At 34.2% G+C, this 27,314-nt stretch overlaps 1 protein-coding gene across 1 annotated transcript in view; it reads left to right on the top strand.

Moving 5' to 3' along the window:
* The window catches only part of LOC105831307 (monocarboxylate transporter 10), a 325,574-nt gene that overhangs the window by 206,226 nt on the left and 92,034 nt on the right, over positions 1-27,314 (top strand). The window contains exon 8 of the mRNA XM_036291331.1: positions 10,564-10,707. Coding sequence (XP_036147224.1) covers positions 10,564-10,707 — 144 coding nt within the window. The remainder of the gene's footprint in view (positions 1-10,563; positions 10,708-27,314) is intronic.

Genomic DNA, 27,314 nt, shown 5'->3' on the forward strand with positions numbered 1-27,314 from the left:
ATACTATAAAATGAGAGTATTACGTTTTTTTTCTACTAAAGTAATGATATATATAGAACATGCGCCAACTATAAAGTAGATGTTTATACGAATTAGAACATCTACTTTGTTATTCTTTGGCTGGCATTTATAGTTTGATTTTTCATTATTCGTCCGTATCAGACTAGAGATTGATATTGAGATTGAACTGAAATGTAACCAATTAGTTAGTCAAATTCTAATTCAATCTCAATCTCAATCTCTAGTCTGATATGGCTTTGATTGTTTTAGGTTTGTCTTTAGATATAATTTCGTTAATTGCGAAGTATTTTAACGATAAACTTAAGAAAGATTCTTAAATATAAGATAACTATAAATATTAGCCTTTTGTATTAAATTATTGGCTGCTGTGCGCCGATATGAGGCTGCTGTGCGCCTGCAAAAAACAATTGTCAGGAAGCATATTGGCAAGAAATAAAGGAGATAATATTGAGCTGGCAAATAAGTTTTAATACAAATAAATTATAAATATTACAAATAAATACTTTAATAAAAAGAAATATTTTACTACAAAAACTTGGCGCTGCTAAACCGAATAATTTGCCAGCTCTTTCTTTTTTTTTGTATGTGCATCTGAATGTGTGTGTGTGTGTGTGTGTGTTTAGTACAGTGGAACCCCGCGTTAGCGGAAACTATCCCCTCCATATGCACTCGGCCCACACGAGTAGCGTGTGTGGGGATAGCAATGCAGTCACGTAGTATGTAAGCAGTTACGACGTATTCTTAAAGATTTGTGCAAGATTTTAATCTGTAATTATTCATTTCTTATAACCAAAGCTTCTAGCTCATTTCTGCAAGCATTTTATCATTCTTTCATGTAATAAGATTAATGCGTACTAGTTATTTGTACGTACAGAGTCTTTAAAACTTATGTGTTACAGATGAAAGAAACGAGACGACTGCACAAAAGTATAATTTTTTAACTTTTTTCGTTTTTTACATGAAATTGTAGGCAGGCACTATTTGTTATTACCTATACTTTAATTCTAAAGAAGGATTTTTAATTCTATGAAATCGGTAAAAAAATAGGCCTAATTAAAAATAATAACGTTTAATCGGTAAAACAGACGACTCCAGCATCCCTTTATTAAGGTTACACTCTAAAACTTTCTCTTTGAGAAAAATTTTACGTAGAAGCTAAAGTTTATATAACGGATATAATACTATCAATTTTTAAATAAAATTTTCCTTTAGAGCATATTTTGAAACCAGGCCTAAGTTGAATTTGATCAAAACGATTATTTTGAATTTGTGTCTTTCCTTAAAGAAGCCCACATACTTGGAGCCCTTTTACCTTTTTTTAAAAGGATAATTATGTTTGGTCACTAAAATGTTATTTGATGTAACATAGACTAAGTGATATTTTATTTTAAGGAAAAAATCATAAATCCAAGATAAAACTTTTTATCAAATTCAATTTAAATAATATATACCTTTAAATGGAAAAGATCACATTTATTTATGTATCAAATAAATTCAAGATAATACTTTTTATAAAATTTAAACTAATTCAACATAGGTAATACGTATGTGTAAGCTTCTTTCAAAAAGCAAAAAATTACACTTTTGATTCAATCTAAACACATAACATATCATATTTATTTATGTATCAAATAAATCCAAGATAAAATATTTTTCATCAAATTTAACCTATGATGTAACATAGATTAATTAAAGCGAATATTTTAATCATTGATTAATAAATTGCATTATGCACAAATACAACTTTATTGTGTAAAAAGAACATTTACACATAAAACAAATAATCAATCAATGAGTTAAACAACTTTATACTGGTGTTGATGAGGTAGATGAGATGTTGCGTAATGTAAAATGTGTATTATTGCTGTAATTGTTAATGATAATGTTGTGAAGATAAGAACTATCACCATCACCAAAGTATTACTTTTGTCAGCAAGATATAATTATATGTTACTAGTAAAGTAAAGAATAAAAATAGTATTGTTAAAATTATTCATTTGAAACTCGCTTCAAAATTTCTCAATTTTTTAAATATTTTAAAAAATTTACATTTATATTAAATTAAGAATATATACTTAATGTAAAATTAAAATAAAAAGGTAAAATAGTTTTCAGATTTTACATTAGTGTCGATGAGAGATGAGATGTTGTATGATGTAGAAGAATTATATATTGGTTAAATGTTGCTGTAATTGTCAATCAATATTAATAACTATTAATTAGATCTAACAAAATTTCAAATGAATGGTTTTAACAATACTATTTTTATTCTTTACTTTACTAGTAACATATAATTATATCTTGCTGACAAAAGTAATACCTTGGTGATGGTGATAGTTCTTATCCTTACAACATTATCATTGACAATTACAGCAATAATACACATTTTACATTACGCAACATCTCATCTACCTCATCGACACCAGTATAAAGTCTGAGCTATGTTATTCTCTAATTAATTAATTTTACATTGATTAATGGTGTCAATGATTAATTAGTTGACAATTACAGCAATAAACCAATACACAATTTTACATTACATACCATCTCATCTATTTTATCGACACAAGTGTAAAATCTTAATGTACTATGTTACTCTCTGATTAATTATTAATTTTACATTGGTGTCGATGATTAAATAGATGAGATGTTAAAAAATCAACATATGCTGGTATCGAAAGTGTGTCCAAGTAGTGTGTAAGAGAGAAAGATATATATGGAATAATTGTTCTCTGTGCGCGCATCCCGACGTATGTATTTATGTATCTTTGACATGAGTTTGGTTTGAATAACAATGGCCTTTTAAAAATAAGTGTATACATGTGTGTGTGTGTGTGTGTGTGTGTGTGTGTGTGTACACACACACACACACACACACACACACACACACACACACATGTATACACTTATTTTTAAAAGGCCATTGTTATTCAAACCAAACTCATGTCAAAGATACATAAATACATACGTCGGGATGTTGGCTTCGCCATATATATATATATATATATATATATATATATATATATATATATATATATATACATATATGTATTTTATAATAAAGTTGCTGTTTGATTAATTAAATAGTGATTCGAAGAGAAAGGGAAAAGATGATTTTTGTCATGTTTTTAAAATAATCTATTACGGTTCGTTATACAAGTTCTTCTATAATAACAGTGGATGGAGGAAAGAAGTTATAAAAAAAATCTATGGGAACGGCAAAAGGATCATAGTAATGAGGGGTGAAAACAAGGATTGGATCTGTTGGAGAGAGTGCAGGAAGGATATCTAGTAGAATTTCTGGATCTATTGCATCCGGGTTAATTGCAAAATCGCGGTAATGTTGCAGTGAGGGGTCTATTTTTAACGGAAATTGTTCTAAAAGTTTAATCAATGAATTCTGAGTACCGTCATAGTGATAATAACGCGGCCGGGGTGAGATTCGATCTAATTCGTCTATTATTTCTATTGATGGTGCAGGAGAAGGTGGAGATGGAATATTTTTGGGTTCTGGGGAACTAATCGGAGAGTATGATGGAAAAGGATGAAGGGAGGGAGAGCGAGCTTGAGATACACATACTGGTTCGTGTAGGTGTGCGTGTGTCTGAGATTCGCACACGGGAGCCTCAGATGTGTGTAGGTGTGCGTGTGTCTGAGATTCACATACGGGAGCCTCAGATGTGTGTTGGTGTGCATGTGTCTGAGATTCGCACACGGGAGCCTCAGATTTGTGTAGGTGTGCGTTAAGTCGCGGTGAGTCTAAAAGAAGTTGTGCCCGCCTGGTTCTTCTCCGACGATTCCGTCTTTTGTTTGATCGATTGATTTTGTAGGTGGATTGATTAACCACTACAATTTAAATTAGAATTTAAACAATGGGAATTTAGAGATAGAAAGTTAACTTATTCAGACTTACTACTTGTTGAGACGGTTCTACTGGCTGAGGTGATCTGAATTCCTGGGCCTCAGGATTAGCGGACGGTTCTCTGCTGGCCGCAGCAAGTCAGGCTCAAGGCTGGCGGGACCGGAGAGTGGTAAGCCACGGGAAATATCCGGTGCACTTTCTTCACTCAATGTTCAGCATAAAAAATGTTCAGCACTGGATCTTCAATATGTAAGATCGTAATGTTCAGCACTGACTTTAATACGCAAGATCGTAACTTGATCGGAAATGTAGCGGACACTGGTTCTAGGACCTCGAGAGCATGTAAAAGTTCGTGAATCTGGTGGTCGCGATCTCTTGGATCGCGGTTTTATAGAAAATTTTTCGAAGGGAAGGATTGGGGTGTAGGCGGTCTCATTTTTGGATTGGTAGGCCCTTCTAAAGCCACCAAATTTGGAGCTTGTCTATTGGAAAATTCATTTGGGTTACTCATTGCTTAGATGACCAATTGCTGGCTCATCTTTCCTGGTCTCCGCCCGAATTACTTTTGAGTATAGAGGTGGAAGGTTTACAATTTTCATTTTCTTATCTAAGGGACAGGCGACACATACACAAAAAAAAGGAATTTATATTTGTCAGTAAATTATTTGTAGAGAGTTGCATTTTCGGTTGTTATTTCAACCCAAACCGCGTTTTTGCTTGAGTAATAAATTTTATAGTTCCGGAAATTCTTTGTCTGATATATTTCAAATATTTTCCTTTTCAAGTTTCAATATTTCCCTTTTTTTTCTGTCTTTACTTAGGTACCGATCTAAGGCATTGTTGAGCACGGTCCGGTAATAAAAATAGTTGTTACGATATTTCTTATTCTAAATTCAACATTCCTTTAGACTTTAGAAAAAATTGAATCATATCTGACGGTCGTTTTCAGAAATTATTTATGGATGGAAACTAGAGTCTTCGTTTGATGGCTGTACTTTTGATTTATGTATTTGTTGTTCTTTAAAAATAAAATTTTAAATTATCGCTATATCTCACAAACTTGTGACAATAAAGCAATCCTATGCAAACATTTTTACTATTATCCACCGTCAGAATATAATTTCTTTTATTTAGCTATTTTTTCTTAGAAGGGTCAGCGATAGGGAAAAACGTTAAGTCCGCTGGACGTAACACTTTTAATCAGTTGAATTTTGTGGTTATCGAGTATATCTTGTTCCATAATATGCTTTGTCATTGTATTATCATTAAAAACGGAATGACAAATACTATTAAATATTTTAATTGTCAAAATTGTTTTAATGTTATTTTTGCTACGAATTATAGGGTAGTTTTCCCTAATAATTGTTTCACAAAATTGTGTTATTTTAATAACATCTTTAGAGGGAAAGATCAAGTTACCTCTGTTTTTTAAAGTAATTAATTTTGAATCCGTCGATTTTGCAATGACAAAAGTGGAACAAACATGATAAATATTTGCTAATAACTTTCGGTAATACTTAAGGAAACGTCACTGTTCTCCAAATTTGTTAAAACTTAACAATATTGTTAATTATGTGTTTTTGTGCGTAGAACACGAATCTGGCAGAAAAAAGTGTCGCTCTGCCCCGCGAGACGAGATATTAATCGTTAAAGTTCACTATTTGACAGGTTATAAAACTTGTCATACCGACGAAATGTTACTAAACATGATGTCGTGGCCATATATGCGCATGTTCCGTGGTTACATGTGCAAACACTTCAATGCGTTCAAAATTACATGCACTTAAAACAAGGTATTTTCTGCTTTAACAATTTTTTTTTTTAAGCAGAGAATACTTTGTTTCGCGTGAAACAAGATCGTCTCCTTCAGTATTACCTTAATTACCTTAATATATTCTCAAAAAACGCGTGGGCGGGGGAGGGGATCCGCCCCTACCCCTGCACCCCCTCTACGTAATTTTTTCTAACCTAACCTAACCTAACCCACACATTTTAAAGTCGATATTTGATTAATGTGAAAACATTGGAAACGAACAGCGTGGAAAGTCGCAAACCTATGTGGTACTGTACAAGCGTGGACGTCGTTTACTTTACGTAAAGCACTGATACCATGTATCGTATTTATAAAACGTAAAATAAACGACATCCACGCTTGTGCAGTACCACATAGGTTTGCGACTTTCCACGCTGTTCATTTCCAATATTTTTGCATTAACCAAATATCGACTTTTAAATGTGTGGGTTAGGCTAGAAAAAATTACGGGGTGGGGGTGCAAGCGGAGGAGCGGAGCCCCTCCCCCGCCCACGCGTTTTCTGAGAATATATTAATTATCTTTCAATCAAAATATGTCAAAATATATGGCCACGGAACCACGGGATCATGTTCAGTAACAACATTCTTAGGTAGCAAGATGTCGTCTAATTGACGGCATTTTTTGGTCATTATATAACGAACCAGACGTCATAATGTCGAGATAAAATGACGTCTAAATGTCGTAAAACTAACGTACATTTGTCTCATTTTAACGACGTCATATATTGACGTAAAAAATACGTCATTATTTTCATATTATTGACGTCATTTTCACGACGTCATTTTACGGTCAAGAAGCTAGTACCGTACATTTGACGGTATTTTAATGTTATTTTTATGACAAAACATAGGTTTTTAGATTACATCTATATAGATGTAAATAAGGACGACATTTTAACGTCATTTTTATGACTATCCCAGATAGTAAAAGCCGTTATTTTGACATTTTAGAAAATATTTTGGGTACATGTCCTATATATGCAGTACTTGCATTATGAAAATATTGAAATAACATAATTATAATGTAAAAAAAAATTTACGTTGTTTCTCAACAAACATCGTGACCCACCACACCATAGTCACATCTGGAATTGCCTAACTTCTGCGGTCACCCATCCAACTCTGAACCGCCGTCGACGTTACTTGACTTCGAAGATCATACGCTACCTAGCACTTTGTGATGATCCATGAACACTTGATGCTCATGAATACATATTTGTTATAGATCAGTTCAATAGATGCGAGAAACATGAAACTTGTAGTTAACTAATATTTTTATAAATAAATATAAATTTACAGGTTTTTTCCTGATTTTTACATATGCGAAATAACATGTGGAATAACTTATAAAAATATGTTTTTGCTTTGTTCTTTTGATAAAGCTAAATTATATCTCAGACAGAACGCAATATTTATAAAATATTTATAAAATATTTATAATATTTATTTAAATATTTAATAAATATTTATCCAAATATTTTATAAATATTTTTGTGGTCTTAGATTTGACAAATCATAAAGATTTATCATAAATATTATAAAAATATTTATGAAATATTTATAAATATTTACAAAATATTACTTATACAAATCTTTATCTTTTATTTACCATAAATATTATATAAAATATTTAGTCTATATTTTAATAACATGTTGAATAAAGATTTTTTTCTTCGTGTATATAAAATATGTGTAAAATATTTATATATTATTTTGAAAAAATAAATATTAATAAATATTAATAAATATTTATTATAAATATATTATGTGCTGTCTGGGATGATTCTAAAATATTGATAGTATTAATTATATAAAATATTGTATTAATTTTAATAATGTTGTTTATTAACCAATCTTTAAATAATGATTAATAGTTATAGGTAGCAAGGTGTCGTCCACTAGACCTCAATAATTCGTCATTTGAGGTCAAATCGTCAATTATTACAAAGAATTATAGTTAACGTCAGTAATTAGTCACTAATAAAATCTTATTAATACGTCGTAAAATGATCAATTAACTGACGTTATTAATTAGTCAAGAATATGACGTCGGAAATACGTTGTAGGATGGATAAATGACTGACGTAATTAATATGTCAAAAAATGACGTTATTATTACGTCTTAATTTGGTAACATGACGTCTGCGACCTTAAATGATGAATTATTGACGTCGTATTGACGTCACCTTGCTACCTGGGTTTCGTCGGTATGACAGGTTTCATAACCTGTCAAATAGTGAACTTTAACGATTAATATTTCGTCTCGCGGGGCAAAGCGGCACTTTTTTCTGCCAAATTCGTGTTCTACGCACAAAAACACATAATATTGTTAAATTTTAACAAATTCGGAGAACAGTGACGTTTCCTTAAACATTACCTAACTTTCTTATAACAAATCCACTGATATATTTGACCACCTCTTTTATTTAACTCCGCACAAAACTTAACCTAAATTACATTATATTATAAATTGTACGATATACATACAAAAATTTACACTTTAATTAATTACGTATGATAGGACACCGATTTATCCTGATTGCCGCAATGAACACAATAAACGCAAGGCATTTTGTAATTTAAAATTTATTTTATTATGTCCCGATAAGTTTAGTCAATACAGCATGCGTCGAAGCTGCGTGAGACGCATGTCAGTGACCATTTCGACGCATGCGCACAAAAGACAATTATTCCATATATAGCTTTCTCTCTCGCACACTACTTGGACACACTTTCGGCCCATAGGAAAACATAGACAGTTCCCTTCCATATCTACATGTTCTAAGACATAACCACACACTATACATGTCACTTCGCGTGAGTTGGTACATAGACCAACGTATACTTAGCAAACAGATAAAACATTATTAAAAGTTATCTTATCGAATCGTTTGGAAATCATTTGGAAACATTTGGAAAAAACTTTTTAGAATTTGGAAAACCATAGAATAATCAGAATTAATTAAAATCAATTAATCGTATAGTTAGCAGAAAATGTCTAAAAATTTTATTTTTTTAATCCAATCGTTCCAAAATCATTTGGAAAAAGTGTCGGTATAATTTTCATTATTTGGAAAACAACTCTATTTTAATAAAAATTAATTAAAAGTCAATATTTAGTTTGTCTGCACTATAGTGCAATAAAGGGGAGCGTCCCAGATGCGCACAGTAATAAACGGACACAGACCAAACGGACACAGTAATAAACGGACACAGTAACAAACGGACACAGTAACAAACGGACACAGTAACAAACGGACACAGACCAAATGCGCACAGAGCGAAACGGACACAGTAACAAACGGACACAGACCAAATGCGCACAAAGCAAAACGGACACAGTGCGAAACGGACACAGACCAAATGCGCACAGACCAAATGCACATGGACCAAATGCGCACACTGCACATGCGCACACTGCACGTGCGCATGGACCAAATGCAATCCATGTACATTGCAAGCAGAGTAAAGTCCACATAGGTTAGCGACTTGGACAGGCCCCTTTTGCACCCCCCCGTGTGTGTGTGTGTGTGTGTGTGTGTGTGTGTGTGTGTGTGTGTGTGTGTGTGTGTGTGTGTGTGTGTGTGTGTGCGTGCGTGCAAAGCATTCACTGCATCACATAGGTTTGCGACTTTCCGTGTGTGCATTTGGTCCGTGCGCATGTGCAGTGTGCGCATTTGGTCTGTGTCCGTTTCGCTCTGTGCGCATTTGGTCTGTGTCCGTTTGTTACTGTGTCCGTTTCACTCAGCTTGCTGTGTCCGTTTATTACTGTGCACATCTGGGACTCACTCCAATAAAGTGTACTTTTCTTTACTACAATCCATTTTAAAATAAAATTTGATCAATCTAATCGTTTCCAAACGATTCCAAACGGTTAGGGCTCTCACACAGACTTTTGCATAACGCATAACATAAATGCATAAGAAATTCGGGTAATTATTTAGTTTAGGCACGTATTCAATTATCGATATAGTTGTGCTTATTCGATGCGGTTTTGCTTTAAACGAATGAATCTAGCAGAAAAAAGCGTCGCTCTGCCCCGGGAAGCGAGATATTAATTGTTAAAGTTGACGAATATTCAGGTTATGAAACCTGTCATACCGATGAAATGTAGCGACATGAACAGTCTCCGCGGCCATGTGCGCATGAAATAAAGGCGCGAATTTAAAATGTATGCGCACTTGTAATGATTTCCTTGTATTCTACTGGTAACTAATAATAAATGTATGTGTTAAATCCTTGCATAGAGATCTTGCTAATCTTTTGCGTAGAAAGTCGCAAACCCATGTGGTGCAGAGAATGCTTTGCCCCCCCCCCACACACACACACGCCTTCAGCCCCCCTCTCGCACCCACCCCGTCCAAGTCGCTAACCCATGTGGACTTTACTTTGCTTGTAATGTATATGGGCAACCCAATTTAGAGTAAATAAAAAATAAAGATTGTAGTAATATTTTGTAAATATTCATAAATATTTATAAAATATTAAAATTTATATTATAAATATTTTGTAAATATTTTATAAATATTGTGTGCTGTCTAAAAAAGGGCTATAATAATTTTGAAACAAAAAAATATTTTCTTAATCATTTTTATTACAGGCTCCCTCTCGAACCTTGAGTAGAATACTAGTCAAAATGATATTAAAATGACAGCAAATTGACGATTTCAGGTCATTTGATCATTATTTTACGTCATTTTAACTTTATTGTGACTTTCTGTTCTACTAGAAATATATTTTTAACAAATTATATAATTTGAAAAAGTTGTCATAAAGTGTCATCAAGTTTTAGTCACTATTGTTAGTACTTGCTATTATATCACAATTTCAAGTAAATATAATTATATATTACTTGTACTGTTATCAGGTACCTATAATCTGCCCTTCTTTCTGGCTGGCATTCCTCCGATAGTAGGAGCTTTAACAATGTTTCTAATAAAGTGTGTTAAAGAAACTGATGGGAATTTAAACAACTGTGAGAACTCCTCAAGCAAAACGGAATACCAGAATGGTCGGTAAAACGAGGTATTTGTACATCAACAACTTTATTTATTATGATAGATTGTGTTGTAATCAATGCTACGCAGAGAAAACCTAACAGACACAGATATGTAGTTACATTATAATATAATAAATATAATGTAACGGAATGTGACGTGTATATTACATATGTAACAGCCATGTTACTGTTAACTGTAACGTGGTAATTAACTTAAATGAATTGTAATAAATATTAAGAAACAGGCCAACACAACGAGCTAAGAAAGTTATCCTATCAAAAATATAATTTACTGACTAACAAAGAATAAAAATAGTAAATGTAACAAACGAATGGATACTAGTGCACAATATAATAATAAAAAACTTTCGAAACGTTTCGACTTTACGAAGTCCTCATTAATCGTAATAAAAATATATAAGGTTAACCAAAAGTATTACCATAATGTTAACAATGGATAAACAATAAAAAAAACTTGACGTCATCAATATATCGCCGCAAAATTAACCCGTTAGTTCTTCAAAAAATTCAACCTTAAGTTTTTTTACGTAAAATTTCGTGCTTTTTCAGAATCCAACGTCATTTTTTCGAAAAATTAATTTCAAAATTGTTATAAATGAATTTTCAAAAAAAAATAATAAAGGGCGTAGCCCGATAAAAAGGGAGCAATTTGCCTTCACACGGATTATGCTCATTTTTTTGCTTTGATTGCTATCAGTGTCACTTATTGTTAGCACACAGTGTACAATTCAGTCAAATAGTAGTTTTTTTTTTTATTGAATCGTTTTGGTGTAAATAATAATAAATGCGCCAATTATAAGAATATTTATACAAAATTTATTTATTATAACTTTTTATTAAAATATTTAATAATAAATGGGCTTGATGATCAAATAATTGAATGATTAAAATCAACTAACGGGATTATAGTGAAGTAAAAACTTGACGTGCCCGGGTCGCATTTTTCGTATATTTTCAAGACACTATATGTTATTGATATCAATAAGTATATACAAGAATGCAATTAACGTGGCTTGGGTTTTGTTTTACTATCTATCAGTTTTTACTTTACTGTTTGTTATTACTATCTGTTATTACCCAGCAAACACAAAGTCATATGTAACGTGCTTGTTAGTTGTAATTTCCCACTCAATAATATAATTGTAATATAACACACGTGTTATATTACAATTACATTGTTGAGTGGGAAATTACAACTAACAGGCACGTTACATATAACTTGGTGTTTGGTGGGTAACATTTCAATTTTTTAAATAATTTTTTGATAGATTTTATTAGATTTTTTAAACCTTTTTTTTAATATACTTGGCTAATTGTATTGATTTCGTCCCATTTTTGAATGTGTTTATGTACTTGACATATTTTTTTATCCTTGTAAAATTTTTGATAGGTTATCATTTTTTTATTATTTTATTTGTAAAAGTAATTTCCATATTTTTATTGTATAACATTGACGGTTCATCTCAGAATATAATGAAGATATTCTGAGAATATACTGAGAACAATGTTACTGCGGACATAGAAATATCCTGAGTATATTCCGAGTATATCATAGTATACATGGAGTATATCTTACGTATACCAGACATGACGTTTTCATAATATTCTCAGAATATTCTCAGAATATATTGTGCTATCTGGGAACTACGTCTGCCGGGCGGCCTGGCCGCTCCTCATCATAAACAGATGTACGACTACGCTTAAATTCGTTGCACCAATATCTCACGGTTGTTATAAATGGTGAAGGGTCCCCATAAACAGCATCCAACTTCGCTTTTATTTCTTCGCATGTTTTTCCATCCAAAAATAAAAAGCGAATTACGGATCGATATTGCTCTTTTTCCATTTCATCGAGAAACACGAAACACGAATAATACAACTGGCTGCCAAATAAAAACTAACCTATGAACTAGTCTGAAATTTAGTATGGTATCGTTTGACAGTTGACAGCACACGATGGTAATGTCAACTTCCCTCAGCAACACTACGTGTCTTCAAACGGGTACTTATTGATCGACCCTCGTAAATACATATATATAAACATGTTATTAGGAATGTTATTCTTTGTTGTTATCTGATATTCTTCCTTATTTCCTCTCTCTCTCTCTCTCTCTCTTACATTTGTCGGTTTTCCTTTTTTCTATTTACTGTATCAATTTTCTTTTCGTATTAATTCTTTCTCTCTCTTTTTTTCTCTCGTTATCTTTAGTCAAATTTATCTTTAAAATATTCTTTGTTTCCATTATCAAAAGATAAAAAAACTATATTATATAATATTCAGGGAAAAATATGACTTACACAAAGAAAGAGAAAGAGGGATAAAATACACATGCATATATACAGGGTGTTCCAGATTAACCGGAGGAGCCGGCATGTACGTATTCCTCATGAAAAACTGAGTCGAAAATGTCAGTAGCAAAATCTTGAGGGATCAATAGTTTTCAAATGGTAAGCCTTTGAAACTTTCCAACCACAGGTCGTGAAGCTCGCGCTGTCAGGCGCGGCGCAACTAAGCGGCCGGCCGGTCGCTTTGACGAGTATCGCTAACGACGCTGACGGTACCGAACGAGTATAAATCTGTGAAATCTCTATTAATATTTGTTGCTGTATTCTTAAATTGAGTCTAATTTAATTGACAAAAAGTAATATCAGTTGTAAATTCGATAAAACGCCATTTATATCAATAAAAATTATGTGTTTCTAAAATACGTTTTATGTATAAATAAATTAATAAATAAAATCAATATTAATTAAATTATTTAATCAAATAATATTAAAAACATCAGTCGACAACATTTCCAAAACTTTTTTTCAAAAAATTCTGTCACAAACAGTATTAAAAAACATTTACATTTGAAATTCGCATTTGATGTAAATAAATATTTCATATTTCGGAAATGAAATGAACGAAATTCCGAATTATGATATAAGAGGAAAAGGAAGTAATACTGTGAAGGAATCGATGTAAGTAAATAATAAGTATTATTATTACAAATTACATTTTGAATAATATTTTAGTAACTTTTAGAGTAGGTGTTCGAAATGGCCATCACCCATTTCAATACAAAGCTGAGCACGTCTAATCAAATTTTCTCTCGATCGTTGTACCATTTCAGGCGTAATGGTTGCAAGCGCCTCATCAATTCGATCACTCAGTTCCTGGACCGTATTTATGGGCATGCGATATACATATTCTTTTATCGTCCCCCATAAGAAAAAATCAAGCGGAGTTAGATCTGGTGACCTCGCTGGCCACGCTCGAGAACCTCCACGGCCAATCCATCTAGTGGGATATTTTCTATTTAAAATTTCCCGTGTGCATCTTGCATAGTGTGAAGGTGCTCCATCATGCTGATACCACATAACGTGTCGCTCCTCCAATGATACATGCTCCAATAATTCAGGCAAATTTTCGGCAAGAAAATCGCTATAAATTACGCCATTAACTTTCGCAGGAAGTTTGAATGGTCCGATCTGCATACATATTCCATTATTATTCAACTATTTTTTATTTAACATAGCCACTAATTATTTTGTAATCATTTAGTAAAATTGGCTAAATAATTTTGTAGACAAACGATATATTAACTATAAATAATTTTGTCCAGATGTTAAATTAATTACGACAACAATAAATAACTTAAATTTTTGAGTTTAAAAAATTAAATTTGAAAAATCTCAAAATGTTAATACATATTTAAAGCTTTGAAACAAACTGATAATTTAATACATCTCTGAACTGCATTTTACCAAATAATTTGTACCGATTTTTGTAAACTAAAATTGTAATTGAAATTTGGGAGAAATATCTCCTTTCGAGTTCAATTTTAAAATAAAATAACGATGTATTCAAATATTTAAAAAAATCAAATATACAAAAATTCCAGCCAAGTGCTTTGAAAGCAAGTAAAAATATGCATTACTACATTATTTTAAAAGCGTTAGAATATTCAATTCAAAATACGTATTTTATTTCGCATCCAATGCTTCAATTTCTAATATAACAAACTAAAAGATGAAGTAGAGTAATTATTAAAAATAATACTTGCCACAGAATTCTTGCCAGCCCACAAGTTAATGCTGAATTTGTGTTGATAACTTCTAATGTTATACATATGCGAATTTTCATCTGCGTAAAAATGGAAGTTATGCATATTAAAACTTCCTTTTCTCGTAAATATTGATTTGTCGGTGAATAAGATGTTTTTTATAAAATTGGGATCTTTCTATGGCGTTCCAAAATCCACGTATAGAAGTTTACTCTATTACCATAGTCTAAAGGCATTAAATTCTGCACACGTGAGAAATGGTACGCATGCATCTTATTATGTTTGATAATTCGGTGAACTGTCGTTGTTGACAAATTAAGCATATTAGCGACAGTTCGAATGCTCCTCGTTGGATCTTCTTCGACTGCCTCAAGTACAGCTTTTTCATTCTGCGCATTTCTAACATGACGGTGTCGTCCACCTTCCCTCCGTGATCGGATTAGTGATCCAGTATTTCTGGCCCGATTAATTAATCGCAAAATTACGTTTCCATTAGGATGTCTGGAATTCGGAAAACGTTCAGCGAATAATCTTGCAGTAACTTCTGCGTTTCGTTCACACTCGCCATAATGTACAACATTATCATCTCACAATATTCTTGAGCTGAATATTCCATGATAATTTTATCGATATAAAACCTAAGACGGGAAATCTTGGATACTGATATAATTTCTTTGTTTGTTCCTCGACAATGAATTTGCTGTCAGGCAACAGGCTATCAACAGGCTGTCGACAACGAATTTGTGGAAACAAATGAACACCGTTCGGCAGCTATGGTGCTCATTGCCTAGGTTTCATTGTCGACAAAATTATCATAAAATATTCAGCTCAAGAACATTATGAGATAATAATGTTTTTCAGGCAAAAAATACTGAATCACTAATCCGATCACGGAGGGAAGGTGGACGACACCGTCATGTTAGAAATGCGCAGAATGAAGAAGCTGTACTTGAGGCAGTCGAAGAAGATCCAACGAGGAGCATTCGAACTGTCGCTAATATGCTTAATTTGTCAACAACGACAGTTCACCGAATTATCAAACATAATAAGATGCATGCGTACCATTTCTCACGTGTGCAGAATTTAATGTCTTTAGACTATGGTAATAGAGTAAACTTCTGTACGTGGATTTTGGAACGCCATAGAAAGATCCCAATTTTATAAAAAACATCTTATTCACCGACGAATCAATATTTACGAGAGAAGGAAGTTTTAATATGCATAACTTCCATTTTTACGCAGATGAAAATCCGCATATGTATAACATTAGAAGTTATCAACACAAATTCAGCATTAACTTGTGGGCTGGCAAGAATTCTGTGGCAAGTACTATTTTTAATAATTACTCTACTTCATCTTTTAGTTTGTTATATTAGAAATTGAAGCATTGGATGCGTAATAAAATACATATTTTGAATTAAATATTCTAACGCTTTTAAAATAATGTAGTAATGCATATTTTTACTTACTTTCAAAGCACTTGGCTGGAATTTTTGGATATTTGATTTTTTTTAATATTTGAATACATCGTTATTTTATTTTAAAATTGAACTCGAAAGGAGATATTTCTCCCAAATTTCAATTACAATTTTAATTTACAAAAATCGGTACAAATTATTTGGTAAAATGCAGTTCAGAGATGTTATAAATTATCAGTTTGTTTCAAAGCTTTAAATATGTATTGACATTTTGAGATTTTTCAAATTTAATTTTTTAAACTCAAAAATTTAAGTTATTTATTGTTGTCGTAATTAATTTAACATCTGGACAAAATTATTTATAGTTAATATATCGTTTGTCTACAAAATTATTTAGCCAATTTTGCTAAATGATTACAAAATAATTAATGGCTATGTTAAATAAAAAATATTTGAATAATAATGGAATATGTATGCAGATCGGACCATTCAAACTTCCTGCGAGAGTTGATGGCGTAATTTATAGCGATTTTCTTGCCGAAAATTTGCCTGAATTATTGGAGGATGTATCATTGGAGGAGCGACACGTTATGTGGTATCAGCATGATGGAGCACCTTCACACTATGCAAGGTGCACACGGGAAATTTTAAATAGAAAATATCCCAATAGATGGATTGGCCGTGGAGGTCCTCGAGCGTGGCCAGCGAGGTCACCAGATCTAACTCCGCTTGATTTTTTCTTATGGGAGACGATAAAAGAATATGTATATCGCATGCCCATAAATACGGTCCAGGAACTGAGTGATCGAATTGATGAGGCGCTTGCAACCATTACACCTGAAATGGTACAACGATCGAGAGAAAATTTGATTAGACGTGCTCAGCTTTGTATTGAAATGGGTGGTGGCCATTTCGAACACCTACTCTAAAAGTTACTAAAATATTATTTAAAATGTAATTTGTAATAATAATACTTATTATTTACTTACGCCGATTCCTTCACAGTATTACTTCCTTTTCCTCTTATATCATAATTCGGAATTTCGTTCATTTCATTTCCTAAATATGAAATATTTATTTACATCAAATGCGAATTTCAAATGTAAATGTTTTTTAATACTGTTTGTGACAGAACTTTTTGAAAAAAGTTTTGGAAATGGTGTCGACTGATGTTTTTAATATTATTTGATTAAATAATTTAATATTGATTTTATTTATTAATTTATTTATACATAAAACGTATTTTAGAAACACATAATTTTTATTGATATAAATGGCGTTTTATCGAATTTACAACTGATATTACTTTTTGTCAATTAAATTGGACTCGATTTAAGAATACAGCAACAAATATTAATAGAGATTTCACAGATTTATACTCGTTCGGTACCGTTTAGCGATACTCGTCAAAGCGACTAGCCGGCCGCTTAGTTGCGCCGCGCCTGACAACGCGAGCTTCACGGCCTGTGGTTGGAAGGTTTCAAAGGCTTACCATTTGAAAACTAATGATCCCTCAAGATTTTGCTACTAACATTTTCGACTCAGTTTTTCATGAGAAATACGTACATGCCGGTTCCTCCGGTTAATCTGGAACACCTGTTTCTAGCATAATTCCAAGACAATCTTTTCTTTACCAAAATTTTATTTAAAGCATAATTTTATGTTATAAGATAAAATAGTTAGCGACTTACACAGTGGTAATCACCCGTCAGCTGACGCGGATAGTCAGCCGCACCCGCGTTACGCTCGTGGCGCGCTGCTCCTGCCTGCCTTCTGTACTCGACGCGTGATTTGTTAACTATTTTGGCTTATAACTCAAAAACTACGCTTCAAATAAAATTTTGGTAAAGGAAAAATTGTCTTAAAATTCGTCATTTTACGGATCTAAAGTTGTTCTGAATGACATGGGGCAGTTTCGCGCTGAACGTTCACTTGGCGCGAGACACTACCGTGTCTTTTGAAAATTCTGAAAATAATTCATATCTTTTGAACGGCTTAACCGATTTTGATGAAATTTTAATATATTATAGATATTATTGAGACACATTTGTGGAAAATTTGGGAAAAGTTTTAGATAACAGAAACATTGATTAAAAAAAAATAATGTTCTTGCTTTTTTTTAGTCTCGATATCATCTTTCTGGTACAATTACGAAAATTTTTTTGCAGAATTTTGGAACAGTTTTCTATCAGACATAATTTTTTGCGCACGTATTTTGACATGTGAAAAAATATGCGCAACAACACTTAACGACATCGATAGTTGTCAGTAAGTGGTTACGGAATAGCACCCCTGCCAATAAATGTAGGTATAGCGAACAATAGGTATGGATAGAGGTATAGCAGAATACAAATATAGAGAGCGTGCTAAAAGGAAATATGGACAAGCAGAGAGCGCGATGTAGATCGGATGGGACAGAAGGAGTTGAACACTGTAGAAAGAACTTTACGGGAACGGCACGGCTAGAGGAATTGTAAACATGAAGTCGAAATCTTCAACAGTATGCAATGAAATATAATATTATTTGATAAAATACAACTTGTAACTGGCGCGTTACAATGAAAAAACCCGGTCAAAACTTACAAACTACTTTAAATACCAGTGTTGTTAAAAAATATTTGTTGTAGAATACTGTCTAAAAATTATACAAAAAAATACGACAATGGTACAAAAAGCATATTCATTAAAAGCATCACGATTAAAAAAAAAAACATTTTGTTTCTTTAAGTACCTACCACTAATTTTATTGATTCTAAAACATTTGGTGTTATAAAATGCTATTTCAACATTCTACAAAAAAAATATAGCGATTGTACCAAAAGCATATAGGAGCGCCCCGATTGACCATGTTGCAACTGACCACAACCGTTTACAGCAATGATTGCTTAGAGATTTTCCGTTGGACCGCCAATTAGAAAAGCGGTGGTCAATTGAAACGTGGTCAATCGGGGCACTCCCAAGCATATCATTTTTAAAAAATAAAAAAAATTTTGTTTTTTTAAATATCTACCATTCATCTTATTGTTTCGAAAAAATTTGGTGGTGTAGAATACTGTCCTAACATTCTACAAAAAAAATATGGCGATTGTATCAAAAGCATATCATATTTAAAAAAAAATACTTTATTTTTTATGGGTACCTGTTACCCATTTTACAGCTTTCAAAAATTATGTCTGGTAGGAAACTGTTCCAAGATTCTACAAAAAAATTTTCGTAATTGTACCAGAAAGATATCGGGACTAAAAAAAAGTAAGAACATTTATTTATTTTTTAAATCAATGTTTCTGTCATCAGAAACCTTTTCCAAATTTTCCATAAATGTGTTCAATGATATCTATAATATATTAAAATTTCATCAAAATCGGTTAAGCCGATCAAAAAATATGAATTATTTTTGGAATTTTAATTTTTATTATTTACACCAAAACAATTAAATAAAAAGGACTAATATTTGATTAAATTGTAAGTGACACTGCTAGCAATCAAAGCAAAAAAAATGAGCATAACCCGTGCGGGGATAGATTGCCTCTTTCTTATCCGGCTACGGCCTTTTCACTGACAGATTCTTTTGATTCAACGATATCACATTAAATCTGCTTGACCTTAACTTTAGGAAATAAATTTCTTATGTCCATGGATCCTTAACTTCAAGATTAGTGACTTTTTTTTAATTCAATATGGCGCCGATCAAAATGGCGCTCTAAAGTTAAAAAATTCGACCATTTTTTTCTACGCAAAGAAGGGAATAGTTGAATTAAAAATGTTTTGGTATCAAGGAATAATACTTTTACATGTTTTTTGGGTCGCTGATTACAAATCCGACATTAGATTTGCAAAATATGGCAGATATAATATAATGGATCACATTTTGGAAAATAAAGGTTAATCAACTTAAAATGCCTATATAATGGTTTTTGGGGTCGCTGATTACAAATCCGAGGTTAGATTTGCAAAATTCAAATATGCTCATTCTCAAGAGCCTCGAGATATGGAATATCAAAAGTTGTTGAGAACTGACTCTGACCCGTAAGTTCAATAATATTATTGTGATGTCTGTTAGCCGTCGATAATTATACCCCTGTTGATCGACTCTTACCACGAGGAAGTCGACATCGGTGAGTTTTGTTTTTTCATTTTTTAATTCTTATTTTTTGCTTTTTTGTTTTTATTTTTGATTTTTTATTTTTGGTCTTTTTGAGAATTTAGAGATATTTATTTATGGTAACCTATTGAGCTTACAGGTCAGAATCAATTCTCAATCATTTTTGTTGGGAATTATTCCATATCTCTCAATTGAGGATGAGCAACCCTCAATAATCTTCTGATATAGAGTTTCAGCCATATTTTTCGAAATTTCAGCGAAATTTCGAAATATACCGCCATCTTGGAGTCACCATATTAAATTTTGCAAATCTGACCTTGGATCCATGATCAGCGATCCTGAAAACCCTTATATAAGCATTTTGAGTTGATTTTACCTTCATCTTCCAAAATGTGATCCGGCATCTTGGATCTGTTATTGAATTTTGCAAATCTGATCTCAGATTTTTAATCAGCAATCCAAAAACCATGTAAAAGTATTAATCGATTGATACCAAAACATTATTAATCCACCTATTCCCTTTTTTCGCGTAGAAAAATCGGTCGAATTTTTTAGCTTTAGAATATCATTTTGATCGACGCCGTGATGAATTTTAAAAAACTCAGTTACTGATCTTAAAGTTTGGGGTCCATGGACGCAAAAAATTTACTCCCTAAGGCTGAGTTTAAACAGTTTCAATGTGATATCATTTATTGAAAAATGGAAATTTTAATAGATTTTAGTGGAAATTTACATTTTTCTTTCAAAAAAATTGTTTATAACAATTTTGTTAGAACATAATAAATTCTTTGAGCAAAAAAATTGTCCGTTTGGACGTTAAGGGGATGCTAAAGCTGTCCTGTTTTACCGATATTTTTCCAAATCACTAATCTTTTAATTGCATTTACAAAATTAAAAATCCTTCTCCAGAATTAAATTATAGACGATAACAAAAAGTCCGACCATAACGATTTTATAGGAAAAACAAAAAGAAATTTATACATTGTCGGTTTCTGGCGTCAACTCTTAACCTTTTGTGGCACACATTTTGGGAGCGTCCCAAATGCGCACACTAATAAACGGACACAGCAGGCTGAGTGAAACGGGCACAGACCAAATGCGCACAGACCAAATGCGCACGGATCAGATGCACACGGACCAAATGCGCACAGACCAAACGGACACGGTAACCTACAAACTTACCACATGGGTTGCGACTTTTCGGGCACCTCTACCGACGGGGTGAGTGCGGGAGAAGGGAGCCAAGCCTCCTTTGCACCCTCCCCCCCCACCGTGTGTGTGTGTGTGTGTGTGTATGCGCGCGCGCGCGCGTGTGTGTGTGTGTGTGTGTGTGCGCGTGCAAAGCATTCTCTGCACCACATAGGTTTGCGACTGTGCGCATTTGACCCGTGCGCATTTGATCCGTGTGCATCTGGTCCGTGTGCATTTGGTCAGTGCGCATTTGGTCTGTGTCCGTTTCACTCAGCCTGCTGTGTCCGTTTATTACTGTGCGCATCTGGGACTCACTCCACATTTTTCTGTTAATCGGATTTTTATAAAAATTGGTATAGAAAGGTTTTTAGGGTCGCTAATTACGAATCTACCATCAAATTTCAATAATTCTTTTTCAAAATGGATTCAATATGGCAAGTCACGAGTATTTTTGAGTCTTTTTTATCGGTTTTTTTATGGAAATTGGTATACAGTTTATGTTCTATGTACAATTGTTGAAAAAGAGAAAAAATATAAGTTTCAAAAAAAAAATTTTTTATCACCCGTTATTTGAAATTTTCTATTTTAAAATTTTTTAAATCTGACCTACACATAATCAACCTAGAAAAGCTACTTCTGTACATCTGTTCTTGTAAAAAAAAAAATAAGAAACTCCAAAATTTTTCAACATTTCGACCCGAGAAAATTCAATATATCAATATCCGTAAAAAACCTATAAAAATACTTAAAATCGTGAATCGCTATATTGGATCCGCCATTTTGAAAAAGAATCGTCGAAATCTGATAGCGGATTCGTAATCAGCGACCTAAAAAACCCCTATATACTGATTTTTGCAGCTTCATGATACCTCCTTTTTTCTGATATACATTTATTGTGAAAAACACACACTTTTTTTCATTTTATTTATTTATATAATAAAAAAATAACTAATAATAAAGGAAAATTACACTCTACCAAATATTATTAAGACCCTTACTAAAGTAAAATTACAAGAAAAAATAATAAAATGCAGTATTTGGTGTACGAAAAATTATAAAAATGACTTAGGTAGGTCGATATGGTGGACCACCATGTCGCAAAGGGTTAACAAAATGTGCTTGATGTAAAATTTTTGACCTTGTACGCATAAATCAAGTCTAGGCCGTTGTTGAGTGAACATTTAGAAACAATACTACGCTTTTAGATTGAACGTAGGCGGTCGAATAAAAAAGTTTATTGTGTCTGAAAATTTCGTGAGCCTGCATGAAACGCGTACATATAGCGGTAGATTAGTTGACAGATATTCAGATAGACGGCGCTACTTTAGTTCAGCAAAGAGAGAGAGAGATAGATAGATAGAGAGAGAGAGAGAGAGAGAGAGATAGATAGATAGATAGATAGATAGATAGATAGATAGATAGATAGATAGATAGATAGATAGATAGATAGATAGATAGATAGATAGAAGATCGATGATCGATAGATAGATAGATAAGATAGTATCATAGATAGAAGAGAGAGAGAGAGGAGAGCGAGAGATAGAGACGAGGAGAGAGCGAAGGGAGAGAGAGCGAGAGAGAGGCAGAGCGCCGCGCGCGAGCGAGCGCTCTCTCTCTCTCTCTCTCTCTCTCTCTCTCGCCTCTGCTCTCTCTCTGCCTCTCGTCTCCTCTCTCTCTTCTATCTCTCTCTCTTCTCTCTCTCTCTCTCTTTCTCTCCTCTCCTCTCGGTCTCTCTCTCTCTCTCGCTCTCTCCCTCTCTCTCTTCTCTCATCTTCTCCTCTCTCTCTCTCCCCTCTCTCTCTCGTCTCTCTCTCTCTCTCCTCTCTCTCTCTCCTGCTCTCTCTCTTCTCTCTCTCTCGCTCTCTCTCTCTCTCTCTCTCTCTCTCTCTCTCTCTCTCTCTCTCTGCTCTCTCTCTCTCTCTCTCCTCTCTCTCTCTCTCTCTCTCTTCAGTCTCGCACTCTCTCTCTCTCTCCTCTCCTCCTCTCTGCGCTCTCTCTCTCTCTCTCTCTCTCTCTCGCTCCGCTCTCTCTCTCTCTCTCTCCTCTCCTCTCTCGTCTCGTCTCCTCTCTCTCTCTCTTTCTCTTCTTCTCCTCTCTCTCCTCTCTCTCTCTCTCTCTCTCTCTCTCTCTCTCTCTCTCCTCTCTCTTCGCTCTCCTCTCTTCCTCGCTCTCGCTCTCTCTCTCTCGCTCTCTCTCTCATCTCGCTCTCTCTCTCTCTCCTCTCTCTCTCTCCTCTCTTCTCGTCCTTCGCTCTCTCGCTCTCGCTCTGCTCTCTTCTCTCGTCTCTCGACTCTCCTCTCTCCGCTCGTCTTGCATGCTCGCGCTCTCTCTTCGGTCTCTCTCTCGGCGCTCTCGCTTCGCGCTCTCTCGTCTCTCTCTCTCCTCTCCGTCGCGTCTCTCGTCTCGTCCTCTCTCTCTCCTCTCTCTCTACCTCTCTCTTCTCTCCCGCTTCTTCTCCCCTCTCGGTCTCTCTCTCTCTACTCTGCTCCTGCGTCTCTCGCTCTCTCTCTCTATCTCTCTCTCCTCTCTCTCTCTCTGCTCCTATCTCTCTCTCTCTTCTCTCTTCTCTCTCCTCTTCTCTCTCTCTCTCTCTTCTCGCTCTCTTCTATGCGCGCTCTCTCGCTGTCGCTAGTAGATGCGTAAGCCGCGAGGTGGCATTATTTTTTCTGTACCCGCATCGTTTTAGTACTTAAATGCACGATACAGTTAGTGACGTAGTGCATGTGTGCAAGCCCGCGCGTGCGAATTTTCAGATACGAAACTTTTAGACACGAAAAACTTTTTTATTACAACGCCTACGCTCTGAAAGCGTAGTATTGTTCCTAAATGTTCACTCAGCAACGCTATAAGCTTGATTTATGCGTGCAAGATCTAAAATTTGTACATCAAGCACATTTTGTTACGAAACGACACCAGAAATTTTTAGAACGTTCTTGCGGATTATATACCGGCTCTGTAACACTAATCTGCAAGAAGGCTGCGTGGCGACGAGCACCGGGCGAGTGCCTACCAATCTACCGATCCGGATTCGATTCCCATCGTATTTTTTTCTTTTTTTTAATATAACCTGCGAAAAGTTTTTATTAACATAAGACAAGATTTATTAATTGTTTTAAATTCTTTTTGTGCAAAATAATTTTTTTTCTATATCCTTGATGGGATTTTATTAAGAAACAGTGGATACGCATGCTGCATATATTTACTCCTGTATTTAAACTTCAGAGCGATGCAAAATTCAGATACAACAATGCATATAAGTGGACCAGAGTTATTGACGAACATCTGTTTGGAGTATAGAAACGCCACTTTCCATGTTTATATTATGGCTTAAAAACAACGTTGAGTACATCCGTTGCAGTACGTTTGGTTACTGTTTTACATACAGGTCTGTAAATATGAAACTGGAATTTGCCCATAGATGGCGCTAGCTGTCAATGTAGTTACCGTTAAACCGTTTCATTGGCGCCATTTTCTTGTTTTGACATTTGATAAAGATTTTCAACTCACAACAATACAAGTTTCATACAACAGTATAGTTTTTAATAGCGTTGAACATGTCGAATTTTATGCTTGGAAACTACGATTTGCGGACAGCATTGAATTTTTGTTACCATTTGAAGAAAACTGTTGCAGAATCGCATCGAATGCTTATCGAAGCTTACGGTGAGCATGCTCGTGGTAAATCACAGTGTTTTGAGTGGTTTAAAAAATTCAAAAGTAGCGATTTTGGCGTGAGAAACGAAGATTACCGAAAAAGTTTGAAGATAGCGAATTGCAAGCATTATTGGATGAGGATGACACTCAAACGCAACAACTTGCGGATGAATTAAATGTGACACGAGAAGACGTCTCCATACGAAAGCCAGAAAATGGATAAATAGGTTTCACATGAACTAAATGAAAGACAGCAGGAAAACCAAAAAACCACTTGCGAAATGCTGCTCGCCAGATACAAAAGAAAGTAATTTTTCCATTGAATTGTGACTGGCGATAAAAAGTGGATATATTTTGAGAATCCTAAGCGTGAAAGATCATGGGTAACTCCAGGCAAACCATCGACATCGATTGCAAGGCGAAATCGCTATGGACGGAAGACAATGCTCTGTGTTTGATGGGATCAGAAGGGTGTGATCTATTATGAGCTAAAACCTGGCGAAACCATTAATACTGAACGCTATCGACAACAAATGATTAATTTGAATCAAGCTTTGCGTGAAAAGCGACCAGAATATCAAAAAAGGCAACACAAAGTGATTTTGCTTCATGATAATGCACCATCACACAGCAAAACCGGTCAAGGAAACGATTGAGGCGTTTGGTTGGAAAATACTTTCGCATGCGGCTTACTCACCAGACTTGGCTCCATTCGATTATTACTTATTTGCATCGATGGGACACGCACTTGCTGAGTAGCGCTTCACATCTTACGAAAATGTACGAAAATGGCTCGATGACTGGTTTGCCTCAAAAGAGGAACAGTTTTTTTTGGCGTGCATCCACAAATTATCAGAGAGATGGGAAAAATGTATAACTAACGATGGGCAATACTTGGAATAAAATATTTTTTATCATTTTTATATAATAAACGTGTATTTTCTATACAAAAATTCCGGTTTCATATTTACATACCTGGTAATATATGCATTTTACAAAAGTTGAACGAAATTGTAGAAGAGAATATACACGACAATGTATTTGAGGCTGTTAACAATGGTGAAGAAAATGGACTTGCTCACAGAACTGCCTTTATAGTGAGACATTTTTTTTAGAAAGTATTGCCAAGAAATTATAAAATATTTCCGTGTATTGAAAAAAAACAATGTATTTTGTAACTATTTAAATATATTAATATTCGTTTCAAAGATAATATCAATGAGTACGAGTATCAGAATTTGATGTCCTAAACAAAAATATAGTTTTTTACGTGTACGTATAATGCAAATAAAACAATACATCTTATATCGACTGTGATGTTACGTCCGGCCGAACATTTTCGTCGGCCGTCACGACTGTTCGACGACGCGAATGCGTGACAGAACGGCCAATCCTCAATTACAGGAAGCGCGCGCGCTCCTTTCAGAACCGCTGCATTGCACATTGCGAACTAAGCATTACGGGATGACTAGTAGTCATCTTATGCCCGCACAGGCGTGGCCTAAAATGTTCAATTTAATTAATAAATGAGCGACCGCTAAACGAATCACCGAAAAACCGCTACGGAATTGATCCTCCTCCATACGGGACCCTCTCGACGACATCTCGCTTCAAACCACACAATTATTATAGCATTAATTGATTAATTTACTGTAAGTATTAATTAATCAATGAAGAATACGAGGAAAGCGCTTTCACGGCAGCTGCGCCCATGCAGCGCGAACAATCGAAGGAAGAATAGGGTCCGCCCGCCTTTTTACAACACGTAAAGTAGCGTTAAACAAATCTGCGACCACGAGCTACCGCACGCGCTGACTTTGTGAAGCAAGAAGTACATACCCAAAAGTCTATGATGAAAAAATTCAATTAGGAATGCGCGCGATTAGGAGATGCTGGAAGTAAGTTCGCGGCGCGCAAACAAAAATTATAAATAAAAAACTAGAGGACCACACGATGAGCGTAAAATCAAAACTGCAGATCAGCTAATTAACGAATTAGATGACAATCAAACGATGATTTATGACCCGCTTTTCCTAGCCCTTCACCCCTGATTGTCCTCACTTCGTGTGTACATAAACTCTGATTTTCGGACAGAATTCGGATTTTGCTTCCTCGATCCACTTCGCGCTTTGTGAGTCTTTTTCAAATAATTTCGCTTATTTGGACTTGTAATATTTTCGCGTT

The sequence above is a fragment of the Monomorium pharaonis genome, chromosome 8 (genome assembly GCF_013373865.1).
Source record: "Monomorium pharaonis isolate MP-MQ-018 chromosome 8, ASM1337386v2, whole genome shotgun sequence".
Lineage (NCBI taxonomy): Eukaryota > Metazoa > Arthropoda > Insecta > Hymenoptera > Formicidae > Monomorium > Monomorium pharaonis.